The sequence below is a fragment of the Nicotiana sylvestris genome, chromosome 11 (genome assembly GCF_000393655.2).
Source record: "Nicotiana sylvestris chromosome 11, ASM39365v2, whole genome shotgun sequence".
Lineage (NCBI taxonomy): Eukaryota > Viridiplantae > Streptophyta > Magnoliopsida > Solanales > Solanaceae > Nicotiana > Nicotiana sylvestris.
This window is the reverse complement of record NC_091067.1, coordinates 166090401-166107387: the sequence shown is the minus strand read 5'-3', so window position 1 is coordinate 166107387 and position 16987 is coordinate 166090401. Positions and strand designations below refer to the sequence as shown.

General features: G+C 42.9%; 1 protein-coding gene across 1 annotated transcript; it reads left to right on the top strand.

The window, feature by feature from the left end:
* Positions 1-322: 322 nt before the first annotated feature.
* On the top strand, positions 323-16643 carry LOC138881977 (uncharacterized; the record flags this gene model as incomplete). Its single annotated transcript, XM_070162273.1, is given in 4 exon segments — positions 323-497; positions 7231-7587; positions 9758-9936; positions 16296-16643. Coding segments are annotated over 4 exon segments (1059 nt in total), but the record flags the coding sequence as incomplete, so codon positions are not given.
* Positions 16644-16987: the final 344 nt, after the last annotated feature.

Here is a 16987-nt window from a genome sequence, read left to right as displayed (position 1 = left end):
AGAGTACAAGATGAAAAGGCAAAAGCAAAAGGAAAAGACTTTCACTGCCATTGGAGAATCATATGCTAGTTTATTCCAAATGTTGAGGCAATTGGACATGTTGAAGCCGATTCAGATAAAAATGTCGAACCCTCTTCCAAAGAATTTTTATTATTCTCAAAGGTGCGCATATTGCTCTGATGCCCTGGGTCACAGCATAGAAAAGTGTTGGCATCTGAAAAACGCAATTCAGAAGCTTATTGATGTAGGTGATATTGTCGTGCAAAATCTAAATGCAGTAGACACTAGCCAAAGTCCATCGCCTGTTCATAATGAGACGCGTATGGTGGGTATGATTTGTTTTGGAAAGGAATATGAGAATTATTCTGAGATCCTCGAAGGTCCACGTGCTGCAAAGCTTTTAGCGCTATCAGAGGTTGATCTTACGAACGAGCTGGCAAAAGGGACCCAAACGCAATTTGCTAAAGTTAATGTGATGGAGACTTGTGAATGTCCTAGTAATGTTGATGTGGAACTCAGTGGCTAAGATGTTATGCTTGGTAATAGGAAATACGCTCCATCTCTTGGCTAGCCAGGGGAAGTCTTGGTGGTTTATTTTATTGTCATTTCTGTTGTCCGGGTTATTTTCAGGGTTGTAATCCGGATATTGTCTTGTGAATCAAACTCTTATATCCTTTTATTTTGCTTAGTTTGTTTAGTCGTAGTAGCTCGTTTAGTGTTGTCTAGTTTTGTTCCAGGGTTTGTAATCCTAGCTTATTTTACTTGTTTTGTTGTTCAAACCCTTTCAACATCTGTCTAATGCAATTTCCTATTTTTTGTTATTTCTAATCTGTGTTTGTTTAGTTCTCTTTTCCTTTTATAGTTCTTTTTCTGCTGACTCTAGTGACATGACATGCACGCATAGTTCTAGGCCTAGTCTTAAAAGTTAGCCTAATCATGAAGCAATGAAACAATTTTGAAGATGATAGGGACATTTGAGGGAAGTAAGTAAAGAGATTCTAAGATCGCTTAGAGACCGAATTGTGTGAAACTGGGGCAAATAATTTGGTAAGTTAATAAGGTGACAAGAATTCGTTAAAGGAGAGTGCATCCCCGACAATTTGAAGCAAGCAACTTTGAGTTCAAGTGCATCTCTAGTTACAAGATAAAGTCAAGAAAGTTTTCTCTGAATTGATGGAGGATATCCATTGTGAAGAGGGAATCACCCAATGAGGGTTCTGTACTTACAAGGTGCTAAAGAAAAGTGGAAGGCATATCAATGATATCAATGCCGAAGCCGCAAAAGAAATATTGTGCATGATCTTTAATTTTTAGCCTCAGGTTGCATGTGTTATACTTGGTATTCTTAGATATTGGGAGGCCCTCTTTTAGCTATCCAAACACTTTATATCATTTGGTACCCCTTTTGAGCCCGCACTGCTTTCTTTGACCTCCCCTCTTTTGGAATCAACTTAAAGTCATATGGAAAAAATTGTCCCATAGGTTTATTTTAGAAAGTTCATTCCAAAAGAAAAATTAAAAAAAAAGAGAAAAATAGAGATAAAGAAAAAAAGGGAAGAAGAATAAAAGACAAAAACAAAAAAGAGAAAAAAGAAGAGAAAAGTACAAAAAACAAAGAAATTATTATGTCATGAACTATGTTCGACCTGATTCCTTTTAAGGATACATAGGCAGCCTCACGGTTCGGTCCCATCAAAATAAATATTCAAAAGTCCCTAGGCAAAGAAACTGGGGCAGGAGTTGCGGTTTTGCAAAAGGTCTTATTCCAAAAGTTATAATTTTGAACCCATTTAAGTTGTTTTGAGCCTTTATGATATCCTTTCTTTGTAACCCTGTCCAAAAGCCACATTATAGTCCAAAAGCCCCCCCAGATAATCTTTGAGAATGCCAGGTTAGACATGCAAAAAGTATATGACGTTTTTACCATGGTTAATGCCTTGTCATCTGCAGAATCAGAGGAAATAAGAAGAAAGGAACAAAATGAGAGAGTCTTATTGGTGAAAACCTTCACAGGCACCATAAGGCGATGGTGAGTTGAGAGAAAGAAAAAAATGAGCAAGGCTTGATGGTGAAAACCCTTCGGGTGCTACAAGTCGAATAAGGATCATGAATTAGATTGGATAATCGGAGCGTTGAAGCCCAGTTTCATGGTTTAGGAGTATAACAAGAGTTGAACATTAGACCTTCTTGAAAGATTAGGCCACAGGTGCATGTCATAGTGTTTAGAGTTGGTATCTACATCTAATAAGTTTCTACTTTGTAGTTTTTTTGTTAGGAACTATCTCTTTCCATTGTCCTTTACTCTATTCCTTTTGCCTTGTTTACTTCCTCTTCTTGAGTCTATTTGGTCAGAAGAAGTGAGAAATGACTTCAAAATTTGTCACCAGCTTTCCAATTACACAAAACGGGATCTGGCTAGCACATCAAAGTGGCATAAGTCAGGAAAGAACAGCATGTGCACTGATTGGTAACACTCAACGTGCTTTGGGATTCATGTGAAATACAAAGGTTTGGTATATGCCAATTCAGGAACAATGCAATAGATAGAGGGTGTTGGGTGAACGGATCAAAGGTATTTTTTGTGATAAGGTTGACAGAGAAAGTGGTTAATCAATGACAAGCAAGGTCTTCCAAGCAGAAATCAAAGTTATCATGGCAAGTGAAGGAGCAATAGACCTCAAGGCCAAGGCCAGTTGTTTAAGTCAGGAAAGAACAACATGCGCACTAGTGGGTGGCAATTGACGTGCTTTGGGATTCATGCAAAACACAAAGGTTCAGTACATGTAAATACATGAGCACAATGCAACAGATGAATGGTATTGGGTTTGAATGGATTTGAGGTATTTTCCCTAATAAGGGTGACAGAGAAAGTGGTAATGTGACGACCCAAAGGGTCATCACTTGCTTTCAGTTGATTTCCGTGTCTCCGAGGCCTTAAAAAAACCTCATTAGAGTCACCTCGAATTGCATGCGTAGTCCGGGCGCGTAGCCGGAAAGCTTAAATATAAAACTCTGAGAAAAAAAAGCTAAGTTTTTATGCTAAAAGAATAATCTTGACTTCGGTTAATATTTTGGGTAAAATGACCCGGATCCATGATTCAACGGTCCCGAAGGGTCTGTAGGAAAATATGGGACTTGGGCGTATGCCCGGAATCGAATTCCGAGGTCCCAAGCCCGAGAAATGAATTTTTAAGTGAAATTGTTTTCAGAAATTAATTAAGGAAATCTGAAGTGAAAATTGATTAGAAAGCAATGGTATTGGGCCCGCATTTTGGTTCTAGTGCCCGGTACAGGTCTTATATATGACTTGAATAATTCTTGTGAAATTTGGTTAAAAACGGACGTCGTTTGGCGTGATCCAGACCTTAATTGAGAAATTTGATGTTTAAAAGAGTTTTGAGAAATTTCAGTGATCTCGAGGTTTAATTCGATGCTCGTGATGTTATTTTGATAATTTGATTACACAAATATGTCCGTAGGATGTTTTTGAGGTTGTGTGTATACTTAGGTTGGAGTTTTCGAGGGCTCGGGTGAGTTTCGAGTAGGTTCCGGGATGCCTTAGGCTTATAAAGTCAGGTTTTGCAGGTTCAGGAAGCCACAGTCTCTGAACCCTTTAGCGCGGTCTGCGAGAAATCACGTGCGACCGCGGAGGGGCCAACATGGCCTTGGTCGCCTTTGTGCGGTCCGCGGTGGAAGCTGTGAGGCTGCAGTCGCCTTTGTGCGGTCCGCATAGGGTGCTCAACTGCAGGTCTTTAGGGAGGGGCCGGCCCTTATGCTGTCCACGGTGAAGGCTGTGCGGCCGCAGTCCATTTGATGCGGTCCGCATTGGGGGTCTGAGAGGGGTATAAATAAATTGGAATTTCAGCTATTTTTCACTTTTCCAAACCCCAAAAACATAAGAGGCGATTTTTCAAACAACCTTTCTTCTCCAAAACGTTGGTAAGTGATTTTTAACTCATTTTCTTCACTCCTTGACATTTTTAACAGGATTTCAACTTCAAATCAAAGATTTTCATGGGGAAAATTGGGTGTTTTGGGTAGAACCTAAGTTTTACTAAAATTAGGGATTTGGACCTCAATTTAAGCTCCGATTTCAAAACAAATTATAAATTTGGAGTCGTGCGGAATGGGTAATCGGGTTTCGGTCCGGACCTCAGGTTTCAACCACGTGGGCCCAGGGGTGATTTCTGACTTTTGGGTAAAACTTTAGAAAAGTCATTTTCATGCATTGGGGTTGATTCATTTAGCACTTATTGATGTAATTAAGTAACTTGTGACTAGATTCGAGCGGATTGGTGGTGGAATCAAGGGGTAAAGCTATAGTTGAGATTTGAGTGGTGATCAAGGCATCGAGGTAAGTATTTGGTCTAACCTTAGCTTGAGGGATTAGGAGTTGAGTCATACTTGCTGCTTGCTTCTTGTTGAGTTCGATGTAGAGGCATGGTGACGAGTATCTATACGTTGGTGTCAAACATGACCGTGAGTCTTAAATTGAAAGTTGTTGTGTTCTTAAATGACACTTGGGTTCTTTACTTAATGATCTTCTATGATTGAGCATTTTAAATAATTGAACTGAGTACAAGTTGAGTTGAGGTTAGTTATAGCTGATTCTCCCTTGCCAGGATTGACTAATTCAATATTGTTGTTCCCTTGCCGGAAAAATTATAACATTGTGTGTTCCCTTGCCGGGAAGTTATTATATTATTTATGTTCCCTTGCCAGGATTTCTTGTGATTGTGTGATGAAATGTAAAAGGGAGCGGGTGGTACGCCTACCATAAGATATAATGAAACGGGAGCGGGTGGTACGCCTACCATGAGATATAATGAAATGGGAGCGGGTGGTACGCCTACCACAAGATATAATAAAATGGGAGCGGGTGGTACGCCTACCACAAGATATAATGAAATGGGAGTGGGTGGTACGCCTACCACAGATACAATGAAATGGGAGCGGGTGGTACGCCTACCACAAGATATATTGAAATGGGAGCGGGTGGTATGCCTACCACAAGATATAATAAAATGGGAGTGGGTGGTACGCCTACCACGAGATATAATGAAATGGGAGCGGGTGGTACACCTACCACAAGATATACTGAAATGGGAGCGGGTGGTACGCCTACCACAAGATATGAGAAATGGGATCGGGTTGCACGTCTGCAACAAGATGAAACTGAAATTGAAAGTTGCCTTATTTCTCTTTATCCGTGTTAGAAGTTAAACTGTAGTTTCCTTACTATTCTTTGGTATTCTGTTTTATCTGCTACCCCCGGAGCATGTTTCCCCTTTCCCAGCTTTAATTGCTTGTTACCTATTTACTTTTCCTCCATATAGTATATAACTGCACAGGTTTATCTAGAGTCTGGTCCTAGCCTCATCACTACCTTGCCGGGGTTAGGCCAGACACTTACCAGCACATGGGGTCGGTTGTGCTGATACTACACTCTGTGCTCTTTTGCACAGATCCAGGTCTTGGACAACAATAATAGAGCGGGAGCCAGCTTTTAGTCCAGTAAGACACCGAGGTAGCCTTGCAAGCGTCCGCAGGCCCGACGTCTCCTCTATCTTTATTTCAGTCTGTTATCTCATGTATTTGAGACAAACAGTTTATATTTTTCTTTCAAACGGTTGTATGTAGTACTCTTAGAAGTTCGTGAGTAATGTGACACCAGTTCATGGGTAGAGGCATATGTTGATTTCCATATTATTGTTTAGTTTCTTTAATTTAAGTCTTCCATACATTTATTAAATTCCGTTGTTTTCATGTTATCACTAATAATCGTTAAAAGAAGTGATTTGTTAATGAAGTAAGTTGTTAAGGATTTGCTTGCCTAGCTCACATTAGTAGGCGCCAGCACGACTCTCGAGGGTGGGAAATCCGGGTCGTGACAAGTTGGTATCAGAGCTCTAGGTTACATAGGTATCACAACTCACGGACAAGCTCAGTAGAGTCTGAGTGATTGGTACGAAAACGTCTGTATTTATCCCTTAGAGGCTACAGGGTTAGGAAAATCTCACATTTGTTCTTTCTTGTCGTGCGGATTTGTTCCTCAAATGCTAATTGGATTTCTACTCTGTTCTTTCGCAGATGGCGAGAAAACGCGCTTCCTCATCTACCGCTCAGCAGCCCGAGCCCCTAGTAGCAGCTCCCACTAGGGGCAGAGGCCGAGGCCGTGCTAGAGGTCGAGGTAGGGGCAGAGTTCAGTCCCGAGCAGTAGCACCAGTGGTGGAGCCTCAGGTTGATTTTGAGGAGGAGGTTCCGGCCCCAGCAGTTTCGGTAGGCCCAGCTCAGGTCCCCGAGGGGTTTATTGCTACCCTAGTTCTTCAGGACGCTCTGGTCCGATTGGTGGGCCTCATGGAGAGTGTCACCCGAGCAGGTTTGCTTCCTATAGCCCCAGCCACTTCTCAAGATGGAAGAGAGGCTCAGATTCCTGCTACACGCACTCTAGAGTAGGCAACTCCTCAGATTTAGACTTCAGCGGTTTAGCCAGTTGGAGCAGTTCAGTCGGGTGTAGTAGCTGAGACTGGTGATGGAGAGTCTATGTCTGCCGATGCTTTGTGGAGGCTGGATAGGTTCACCAAGCTCTTCATTACTACTTTCTGCGGCGCTTCTTCTGAGGATCCCTAGGATTTTCTATATAGCTGTCACGAGGTTCTCAAGAACATGGGTATTGTTGAGACCAATGGGGTCGATTTTGCTACATTCCGCTTGTCTGGATTCGCCAAGACTTAGTGGAGGGATTATTTCTTAGCTAGGCCAGCCGGGTCGCCATCTTTAACTTGGGAGCAATTTACAGTATTGTTTCTAGAGAAGTTTCTCCCCGTTACTTAGAGAGAGGCCTATCGGAAGCAGTTCGAGCGCCTCCAGCAGGGTTCCATGACGGTCACCCAGTATGAGACCAGGTTCATCAACTTAGCTCGCCATGCTCTTGTCATACTTCCTATCAAGAGAGAGATGGGGTAAGGAGGTTTATCGAGAGTCTTATTCAGCCGCTTCGTCTTCAGATGGCCAAGGAGGCCGGGAGTGAGATCTCTTTTCAGGAGGCAGCCAGTGTGGTCCGCAGAGTTGAGATTGTTCTGTCGTAGGGAGGTGGTCAGGGGTCGGATAAAAGGCCCTGTCATTCAGGCAGATTCAGTGGTACCTCGTTTGGATGTAGAGATTCATATGGTAGAGGCCATCCTCCTAGGCCCTTTTAGTCAACTCTTCAGGCTTTTCACGGTGCTTCAGGTGGCTGTGGTTCTCCGATTCAGTATTCTGATCAGTATTCCTTTAGTGCACCACCAACACCTATCAGTGCACTGCCGTTTCAGAGTTTTCAGGGTAATCAGCCCCAGCAGCCAAGGGCTTGTTTTACTTGTGGCGACATGAGGCACGTTGCTAGTTATTGCCCTCGGGCTTCGAGCAATTCTCTGCATCAGGGTTCCCGTACTATGATTCAGGCACCAGATGTTCCGCAGCCCGCCCAGCCAGCTAGAGGTGGGGGTAGAGGTGCTAGAGGTGGAGGTAGAGGTCCTAAAGGTGGAGCTCTAGCCGCCAGAGGTGGAGGCCAGCCAGCTGCAGGCCGTCCTAGAGAGGTAGTTCAGGGTGGTGGGGCCCAGCCTCGATGTTATGCCCTCCCAGCCAGGCCTGAGGATGAGGCTTCAGATGCAGTTATTACAGGTACGGTTCTGGTTTGTGATAGAGATGCTTTAGTGTTATTTGATCCAGGGTCTACATACTCGTATGTGTCATCTTATTTTGCACCATATCTGGTCATGCCTAGTGATTCGTTGAGTATTCTTGTTTATGTGTCTACACCGGTGAGTGATTCTATTGTGGTAGATCGAGTCCATCACTCATATGTAGTTGTGATTGGGGGTCTTGAGACTCGTATGGATTTGTTGCTTCTAGACATGGTCGATTTCGATGTCATATCAGGGATGGACTGGCTATCACCTTACCACGCTATCTTGGACTGTCACACCAAGACTGTGACCTTAGCTTTACTGGGTATGCCTCGTTTAGAGTGGAGAGGGACTCCTGGTCATTCTACCCGTAGCATCATTTCTTATGTGAAGGCTCGGTGTATGGTCAAGAAGGGTTGCTTGGCCTATTTAGCTTATGTTCGTGATTCTAGTGCGGAGGTTTCCTCTATTGATTATGTGCATGTGGTTCGTGAGTGTCCTGAGGTATTCCTTTCAGACCTGTCGGATATACCGCCCAACAGGGATATTGACTTTTGCATTGATTTGGCTCTGGGCACTCAGCCTATTTCTATTCTGCCGTATCACATGGCCCCGCCTGAGTTGAAAGAGTTGAAGGAGCAGTTGCAGGACATGCTTGAGAAGGGTTTCATTAGACCTAGTGTTTCGCCTTGGGGTGCGTCGGTGTTGTTTGTTAATAAAAAGGATGGTTCGATGAGAATGTGCATTGATTACCGACAGTTGAACAAGGTCACCATCAAGAATAAGTATCCACTGCCAAGGATCGATGATTTGTTCGATCAGCTTCAGGGTGCCAAGGTATTTTCAAATATCGACTTGAGATCTGACTACCATCAGTTGAGGATTAGGGCATCTGATGTCCCTAAGATAGCTTTCCGCACTTGGTATGGGCATTATTAGTTCTTGGACATGTCATTTGGGTTGACAAATGCCCCAGCGGTTTTTATAGATTTGATGAACTGAGTGTTCAGGCTTTATTTGGACTCGTTCGTGATAGTCTTCATTGATGATATTTTGATATATTCCCGCAGCCAGGAGGAGCACGAGCTGCATCTCAGAGTGGTTCTTCAGACTCTGAAGGATAGTCAGTTATATGCTAAGTTCTCAAAGTGTGAGTTCTAGTTGAGTTCAGTTGCATTTCTGGGTCATGTTGTATCAGCAGAGGGTATTCAGGTTGATCTGAAGAAGATTGAGGCAGTCAAGAACTGGCCAGACCAACATAACCTACAGAGATTCGGAGTTTCTTGGGATTGGTAGGCTACTATCGTCGGTTTGTGGATGGTTTCTCATCTATTGTAGCCTTGATGACCAGGCTGACCCACAAGGGTGCCCAGTTCAGATGGTCGAGCGCGTGTGAGGCGAGCTTTCAGAAGCTCAAGACAACTCTAACTACCGCACCGGTGTTAGTTTTGCCCACAGGTTCAGGACCTTACACAGTTTATTGTGATGTTTCTCGTATTGGGCTTGGGGCAGTGTTGATGCAGGATGGCAAGGTCATTGCCTATGCTTCAAGGCAGTTGAAGATTCATGAGAAAAACTATCCGATCCATGATTTAGAGTTGGCAGCCATTGTTCACGCATTGAAGATTTGGAGGCATTATCTGTATGGCGTGGCATGTGAGGTGTTCACTGATCACAAGAGTCTTCAGTATTTGTTCAAGCAAAATGAGTTGAATTTGAGGCAGAGGAGATGGTTGGAGTTGTTGAAGGATTATGATATCACTATCTTATATCACCCGGGAAAGGCCAACATGGTGGCCGATGCTCTAAGTAGAAAGTCAGCCAGCATGGCAGTCTTGCTTATATTCCGATTGGTGCGAGGCCGCTTGCGTTGGATGTTCAGGCTTTGGACAATTGATTTGTGAGATTGGATATCTTTGAGCCTAGCCGAGTATTAGCTTGCACGATCGCTCGATCTTCATTATTGGAGCGTATCCGTGATCAACAGTTTGATGATCCCCATTTGTGTGTCCTTAGAGACACGGTGCAGCGTGGAGGTGCCAAGCAGGTTATCTTAGGTGATCATGGTGTTTTGAGATTGTAGGGGTGAGTTTGTGTGCCTAATGTGGATGGGCTTCGAGAGTTGATTTTAGAGGAGGCCCATAGTTCCTGGTACTCTATTCATCCGGGCGCCGTGAAGATGTATCAAGATTTGCGGCAGCATTATCGGTGGCGGAGAATGAAGAAGGATATCGTTGCATATGTGCCTCGGTGTTTGAATTGTCAACAGGTTAAGTACGAGCATCAGAGGCCCGGTTATGGTCCAAAGAAAGACCTTCCGATCAGTCTTCGAGAAAGGCCAAGTCAAGCAAGGAGAGGTAATTCATATCAGGGGAAACACTCTGGTCCAAGCACAAAAATAATAAAAATGAGAGAATCTTATTGGTGAAAACCCTCACAGGCACCGTAGGGCGACGGGAGCTGGGAGAAATCCAAAAGATGAGAGAGTCTTATTGGTGAAAACCCTCGCGGGCACCGTAAGGCAAAAGTAAGTTGAGAGAAAGAACAAATGAGAGAGGCTTGATGGTGAAAACTCTCCGTGCACTACAAGTCGAATAAGGATTGTGAATCAGATTGGATAATCGGAGCATGGAAGTCCAGTTTCACGGTTTGGGGTATAATAGGAGTTGAACATCAGACCTGCTTGACAGAATAGGCCACAGATGCATGTCACGGTCATTAGAGTTGGTGTCCACATTTGATAGGTTTTTACTTTGTAGTTTTCTTGTTAGGAATCATTTCTTTCCTTTGTCCTTTACTCTGTTCCTTTTGTCTTGTTTACTTCCTCTCCCTGAGTCTATTTGGTCAAAATAAGTGAGAAATGACTTCAAAATTTGCCACCAGCTTTCCAATTGCACAAAACGGGATCTGGCCAGTACATCAAAGTGTCATAAGTCAGGAAAGAACAACAAGCACACTGAGCCGGTAACAATCAACATGCTTTGGGACCCTTGTGAAATACAAAGGTTTGGTACACATCAATTCAGGAACAATGCAACAGATGGAGGGTGCTAGGTAAACGAATCAAAGGTATTTCTGGTAAAACAAGAGGGTTTGGTACATATCAATTCATGAACAATGCAACAAGATGGAGGGGTTTGGTGAATGGATCAAAGGTATTTTCTGTGGTAAGATTGACAAAAGATGTTTAATCAGTGACAAGCAAGGTCCTCCGAGCAGAAATCAAAGTTATCGTGGCAAGTGAAGGAGCGACAGACCTCAAGGCCAGGGCCAGTGTTTTAAGTCAAGAAAAATAATTTTCGTGATAAGTGGGTGGCAATTGTCGTGCTTTGAGATTCATGAGAAACACAAAGGTTTAGTACATGTAGGAGCACAATCTAATAGATGAAGGGTATTGGGTTGGAACGGATCAGAAGTATTTTCCGTGATAAGGGTGACAGAGAAAGTGGTTAATCAATAAACAAGCAAGGTCTTCGAGTGGAAATCAAAGTTATCATGGGAAGTGAAAGTGCAACCGTCCTCAAAGTCAAGGCCACAAACCAACCACCATATTTTTAAAATGACAAGATTTTTCTTTGATTTGAAACATGGGCAGAAAATTTCGTTTGTTTCGGAGAAACCCTCCGTAAAGAAAGGCAGTCACCAAACAGGTTTGATTTTGATTCTCAGGACCCTCCTGGAAAATGGGACCTAGTTTAAAGTTCAGAAATAGCATAATCTAGCATAAATGTAGCCCAAAGGAATATAAGTTAGCTTATAAGTTTGCATGTTCGAGATATGATTCAATTAGGAGTTTCCAGGACCCTCATGAATTATGGGACTTAGCTTTAGATTTTGATTAGATAACAACATTTAGCGTAAGTTCTGCTATAGGGTAATATAATTCAACTATAAAAGTTGTCACTCTTAAGATAAAATTTGACTTTTGATTTTCAGGACCATCCTGGATAATGAGGAGTAGTTTAAGACTTTCTTAGATAATAAGATGTAGCGGAAGTCATGTCTTTAAAAGATATAGCTTAGATTTAAAACTGTCGTTTAGTTAAGAGCAGTCAGGAGCCCGCCTGGAGAGCAGGGAATACATTTCAGTTCAGCAGTCAGGAGCCCGCCAGGAGAGCAGGGAATACATTTCAAGTCAGTAGTCAGGAGCCCACCTGGAGAGCAGGGAATACATTTCAGTTAAGCAGTCAGGAGCCTGCCTGGAAAGCAGGGAATACATTTCAAGTTCAGCAGTCAGGAGACCACCTGAAGAGCAGGGAATACATTTCAAGTTCAGCAGTCAGGAGCCCGCCTGGAGAGCAGGGAATACATTCAAGTTCAGCAGGGAATACATTTCAAGTTCAGCAGTCAGGAGCCCGCCTGGAGAGCAGGGAATACATTTCAAGTTCAGCAGTCAGGAGCCCGCCTGGAGAGTAGGGAATACATTCAAGTTCAGCAGTCAGGAGCTCGCCTGCATAGCAAGGAATACATTCAAGTTCAGCAGTCAGGAGCCCGCCTGCATAGCATGGAATACATTCAAGTTCAGCAGTCAGGAGCCCGCCTGAAGAGCAGAGAATACATTTCAAGTTCAGCAGTCAGGAGCCCGCCTGGAAAGCAAGGAATAGATTCAAGTTCAACAGTCAGGAGTCCGCCTGGAGAGCAGGGAATACATTCAAGTTCAGTAGTCAGGAACCCGCCTGAAGAGCAGGGAATACATTTCAAGTCAGCTGTCAGGAGCCCGCCTGGAGAGCAGGGAATACATTTCGAATTCAGTAGTCAGGAGCCCGCCTGGAGAGCAGGAAATACATTTCAAGTCAGCAATCAGGAGCCCACCTGGAGAACAAGGGCGTACAATTCAAGTTTTAGCTTTCAAGTTCTTATTTGATAACATGATTTAGTTTTACACTCACATCTGTGCCCAGCCACCAAATTGGGACAAAAAAATTTCTTTGTTTTGTCTATTTTTGTTGAAATCAGAATCCCGCCTGGAGAGCAGAGAATACATTCAAGTCAGCAGTCAGGAGCCCACCTGGAGAGCAGGGAATACATTTCAAGTTAGAATTTAGGAGCCCGCCTGGAGAGCAGGGAATACATTTCAAGTTAGCAGTCAGGAGCCCGCTTGGAGAGCAGGGAATACATTTCAAGTTCAGCAGTCAGGAGCCCACCTGAAGAGCAGGGAATACATTTCAAGTCAGCAATCTGGAGCCCACCTGGAGAACAAGAGAGTATAACTTAAGTTTTAGCTTTCAAGTTCTTATTGATATTTGGTAATGTGGTTCGTTTTACACTTACATATGTGCCCAGATACCCAAACTGGAGCAGGAAATTTTCTTTGTTTTTGTCGATTTTGTTGAAGTCAGGAGCCCGCCTGGAGAGCAGGGAATACATTTCAAGTTCAACAATCAGGAGCCTTCCTGGAGAGGAAGGAATACATTTCAAGTTCAGCAATCAGGAGCCCGCCTAGAGAGCAGGGAATACATTCAAGTTCAGCAGTCAAGCGTCCGCTTGGAGAAAAGGAAAACATCTCAAAGTACAATTCGAGTTCAGCAATCAGGTATCCACCTGGAGAAAGGGAAAGCATCTCAAATTACCATTCAAGTCAGCAACAAAAAGAGCTCGCGGAAAAAATGCGAGTCAACAGTCCGAGGTGATCAATAGAAGTTGGTCACAATAAAGAAAAAAAAAGAGAAAGGCAAGAAGCGAATCCAAATGCAGAAGTTGATGGAAGATGTGAACTTCTTAAGACATGGTGGAAGTCACAAGCACTACCTATCCGGTCTTGATCCAAAAGCTGTAGAAGAACGAGCTACCACCTGCAACTAGCAACCGCCAAGGTTCAAATCTAAAGTCTGCATGAAGAACCATTCAAGACTCAAGATCAAGCTTCAGAAGACTTATAGATAGGAATCTTGTAACTCGTAGTTGACAGGTTTAGTTAGTATTTTCCATTTGATTTTTATGATGTAATAACAGGAACCGCGGACCGGAAACTCGGTGGAACGGCACCTCGACCGGATCTCCACCTCGGCATACTCCATCATCTCACTCACCTTTGAACTACACGTGGCCTGATTCCTTTATAGCCAAGGATATGTAGGCTGCTCAGATACTAGAGCTCGGTCACATTCCCACTTTCTCTTAGCTTTAGTCTCTCCCAAATAAGGGTCGGGTCAAAAACCTGTCTAGTCATTCTTTGTCCGAAAATGCTTCGCATTTCCAGTCAAAGAGGGACTGCTGTAGACATGTGATTTTTGACCCTCCCCGAGATTTTTTATATTTTAGCATGTAAATATTTAATTTAGGCCTAATATAGCTATTTCAACTATTTTCTTCTTTACTTTATTTTCGTCATAAAAATGGAAAATTACGAGAAAATATATTTTTAGCTTACGTATCTTTCATAAATTTAAATAAAAATATACAAAAATAGTACTTATTTTTATCTTTATATAATTTTGAAAATACAAAAATATATATTAGTTTCATGTTAGCCTTTGGCATGAGGTAGTATTTTTATCTTACTTTAAAATGAGTCAATTAAGGTGTTGGATCATAATTTTAAGAGTTTTAGAACTCAATTCTTGGCCCAATTCGGATTAGTCCATTAAGCCTAGGGACCCTTCTAGACTCTTCTTTGAAATAAAAAAATAAATAAAGAAGACCCTAAGGACTTAACACAAAAAACCTAGGGACTAATGGGCAAAATACACAAAGATACACGTAAACCTAGACTCTACCTATAAATGAGTGCTTAAAAAAATCAGAAAAAAAAAGAAAAAAAAGGGAGATACTCTGAAAAAGCACAAAGCTGCGCATAGACCCCCCCTGCGTCATCTTCTCCGACCCCCCCTCGCTTGTTCATTTTCTTCAGCAACAAAGAACCAACGCAAACCCCCACCCCAAATGACCCTCGATCATTCTTCTTCATGAGGGCTTAACACAAAAACCCTAAGCAGGAACTCCATCTCCATAGAAGCCTGAACATCAAACGACCAGACCCCCAACGTCTTCTTCTCACTTACAGGTAGCAGGTCACCGGAACGCAAACACCACTCTTCAAACCATCCATCGAACCCCATCTCTGACCAAACCCGCAGCTAGCTGCAAAAGAAGAGAGGAAAGGGAGTTCAAAGAACAGTAACGACAGCAGAAAAGCAAACAAAGCTGACCCTGGCTGCCTGAAACTCGCCGGAAAAAATGAGCTCCAGCAGCTCGTCGGAGTAACGAGTTCCGAACGCGACAAGCAGAACCAAGCGACCTCACCCCAGCTCACCATTACCGCTGTTTCTTTCCAATCCTGCACCCCCTGCTGTCTTTGTATTTTCAGAGTCGCATCGTCGACGATGAATGAGTAGTAGCGTCGTGGGTTTGGCCAGAATAATTTCTTTGGCATTCCTTCGCATGCGTCATTTGGTTGTGGTTCCAGTATCGCCTTTATTACGGTAATAGCGTCATGGGTTCTGGCGAGTGTCGAGGTTCGGATCGTAGTTCCGTCGAGGTTTCCATTTCGGTCCGGTGATTAATGTTGTTTATTCGGCGTGAAGATTCAATGTAAGATTCACTTGCTTTGCTTTCATTTTAATTTTGTTCTGATCGTACATTGTTGAAATGCATTTCTTTTTGCATCTTGAAGTTTTGCTAATGCTAAAAGTAGGGATTAATTGGTAAATGAATTATTTCTAATCGGGTTATACGCTAACATTTCAAGGGGTGGTTGGAATCTTACTTGATTTTTGTTTATGACCATTGTGTTCCAGAATTGGTTCTTTGAAATATCAAGTCTTAACATGGAATCACGGTAGTTTGCATTAAGCACAATTTTAATTAATAATTGTGATTGTGTATACGTCCGCGTAGCATACTTACAATTCCAAAAACTAGTTTGGAGTATGCGTTCGCGCAACTTCGATCAAATTCTTCTTAATAATAAAATTGATTTTTATAGGCTACTAATTTAATCCGAGGTGTGCTATCGACAATTTAATTTTCCATGGCCCTCGCATAGTTTAAAATGCGTAGTTGTTTTAGATGCACTATTAAAAAATTACCTTCCTAAACTTGGGTGCGCATTTATGTGACCCAAATCCAAATCTCAACAATGTTAGATAAAACATGTCGAGGACCGCGAGTGCATTTATGTGACGTGGTTCAAGATGTATTTTAAATGACATTGCAATCTTCCTTAAAAATGATTAAATAAAGCGGTTATAAAGTTAAAAGTGAACCATAGGCTAAAACATGTATTAAAATCAGTAAATAGGCCAATTATAACAGTTGAGCGACCGTGCTAGAACCACAGAATCCGGGAATTCCTAACACCTTCTCCCGGATTAACAGAATTCCTTACCCGGATTTCTGGTTCGCGAACTGTTAAACAGAGTCAAGCTTTTCCTCGATTCGGGATTCAACCAGTGACTTGGGACACCATAAATCTCCCAAGTGGTGACTCTGAATCTTTTAATAATAAATCCCATTTCGATTGTCACTTCAAGTGGAAAAACTCCCTTATATACCCCTTTACGGGGGTGTAGTGAAAAAGGAGGTGTGACAACTGCGAAGATGTATCAGGATTTGCGGCAGCATTATTGGTGGCATAGAATAAAGAAGGATATTTTTGCATATATGGCTCAATGTTTGAATTGTCAGCAGGTTAAGTATGAGCATCAGAGGCCTGGTGGATTGTTTTAGAGGATTGAACTTCCCGAGTGGAAGTGAGAGTGGATTACTATGGACTTCATTACTGGACTTCCGCTAACTCGGAAGAAGTTTGATGCAGTTTGGGTAATTATTGATAGGCTAACCAAGTCAGCGCATTTCATTCCTGTGGCAGTCTCCTATTCATCCGAGAGGTTAGCTGAGATCTATATCCGGGAGATTGTTCGTCTTCATGGTGTGCCCGTATCTATCATTTCGGACCGAGGTATGCAATTTACCTCGCATTTCTGGAGAGCAGTTCAGCGAGAGTTGGGCACCCAGGTTGAGTTGAGTACAACATTTCATCCTCAGACGGACGGGTAGTCCGAGCGGACTATTCAGATTTTGGGGGATATGCTCCGAGCTTGTGTCATCGATTTTGGAGGTTCGTGGGATCAGTTTTTGCCTTTACCAGAGTTTTGCCTACAACAACAGCTACCAGTCGAGCATACAGATGGATCCTTATGAGGTTTTATACGGTAGGTGGTGTCGATCTCCGGTTGGGTGGTTTGAGCCGAGAGAGGCTTAGTTGTTGGGTACGGATCTGGTTCAGGAGGCCTTGGACAAGGTCAGAATCATTCAGGATAGGCTTCGTACAGCTCAATCTAGGTAGAAGAGTTATGCAGACCGCAAAGTTCAAGATGTGG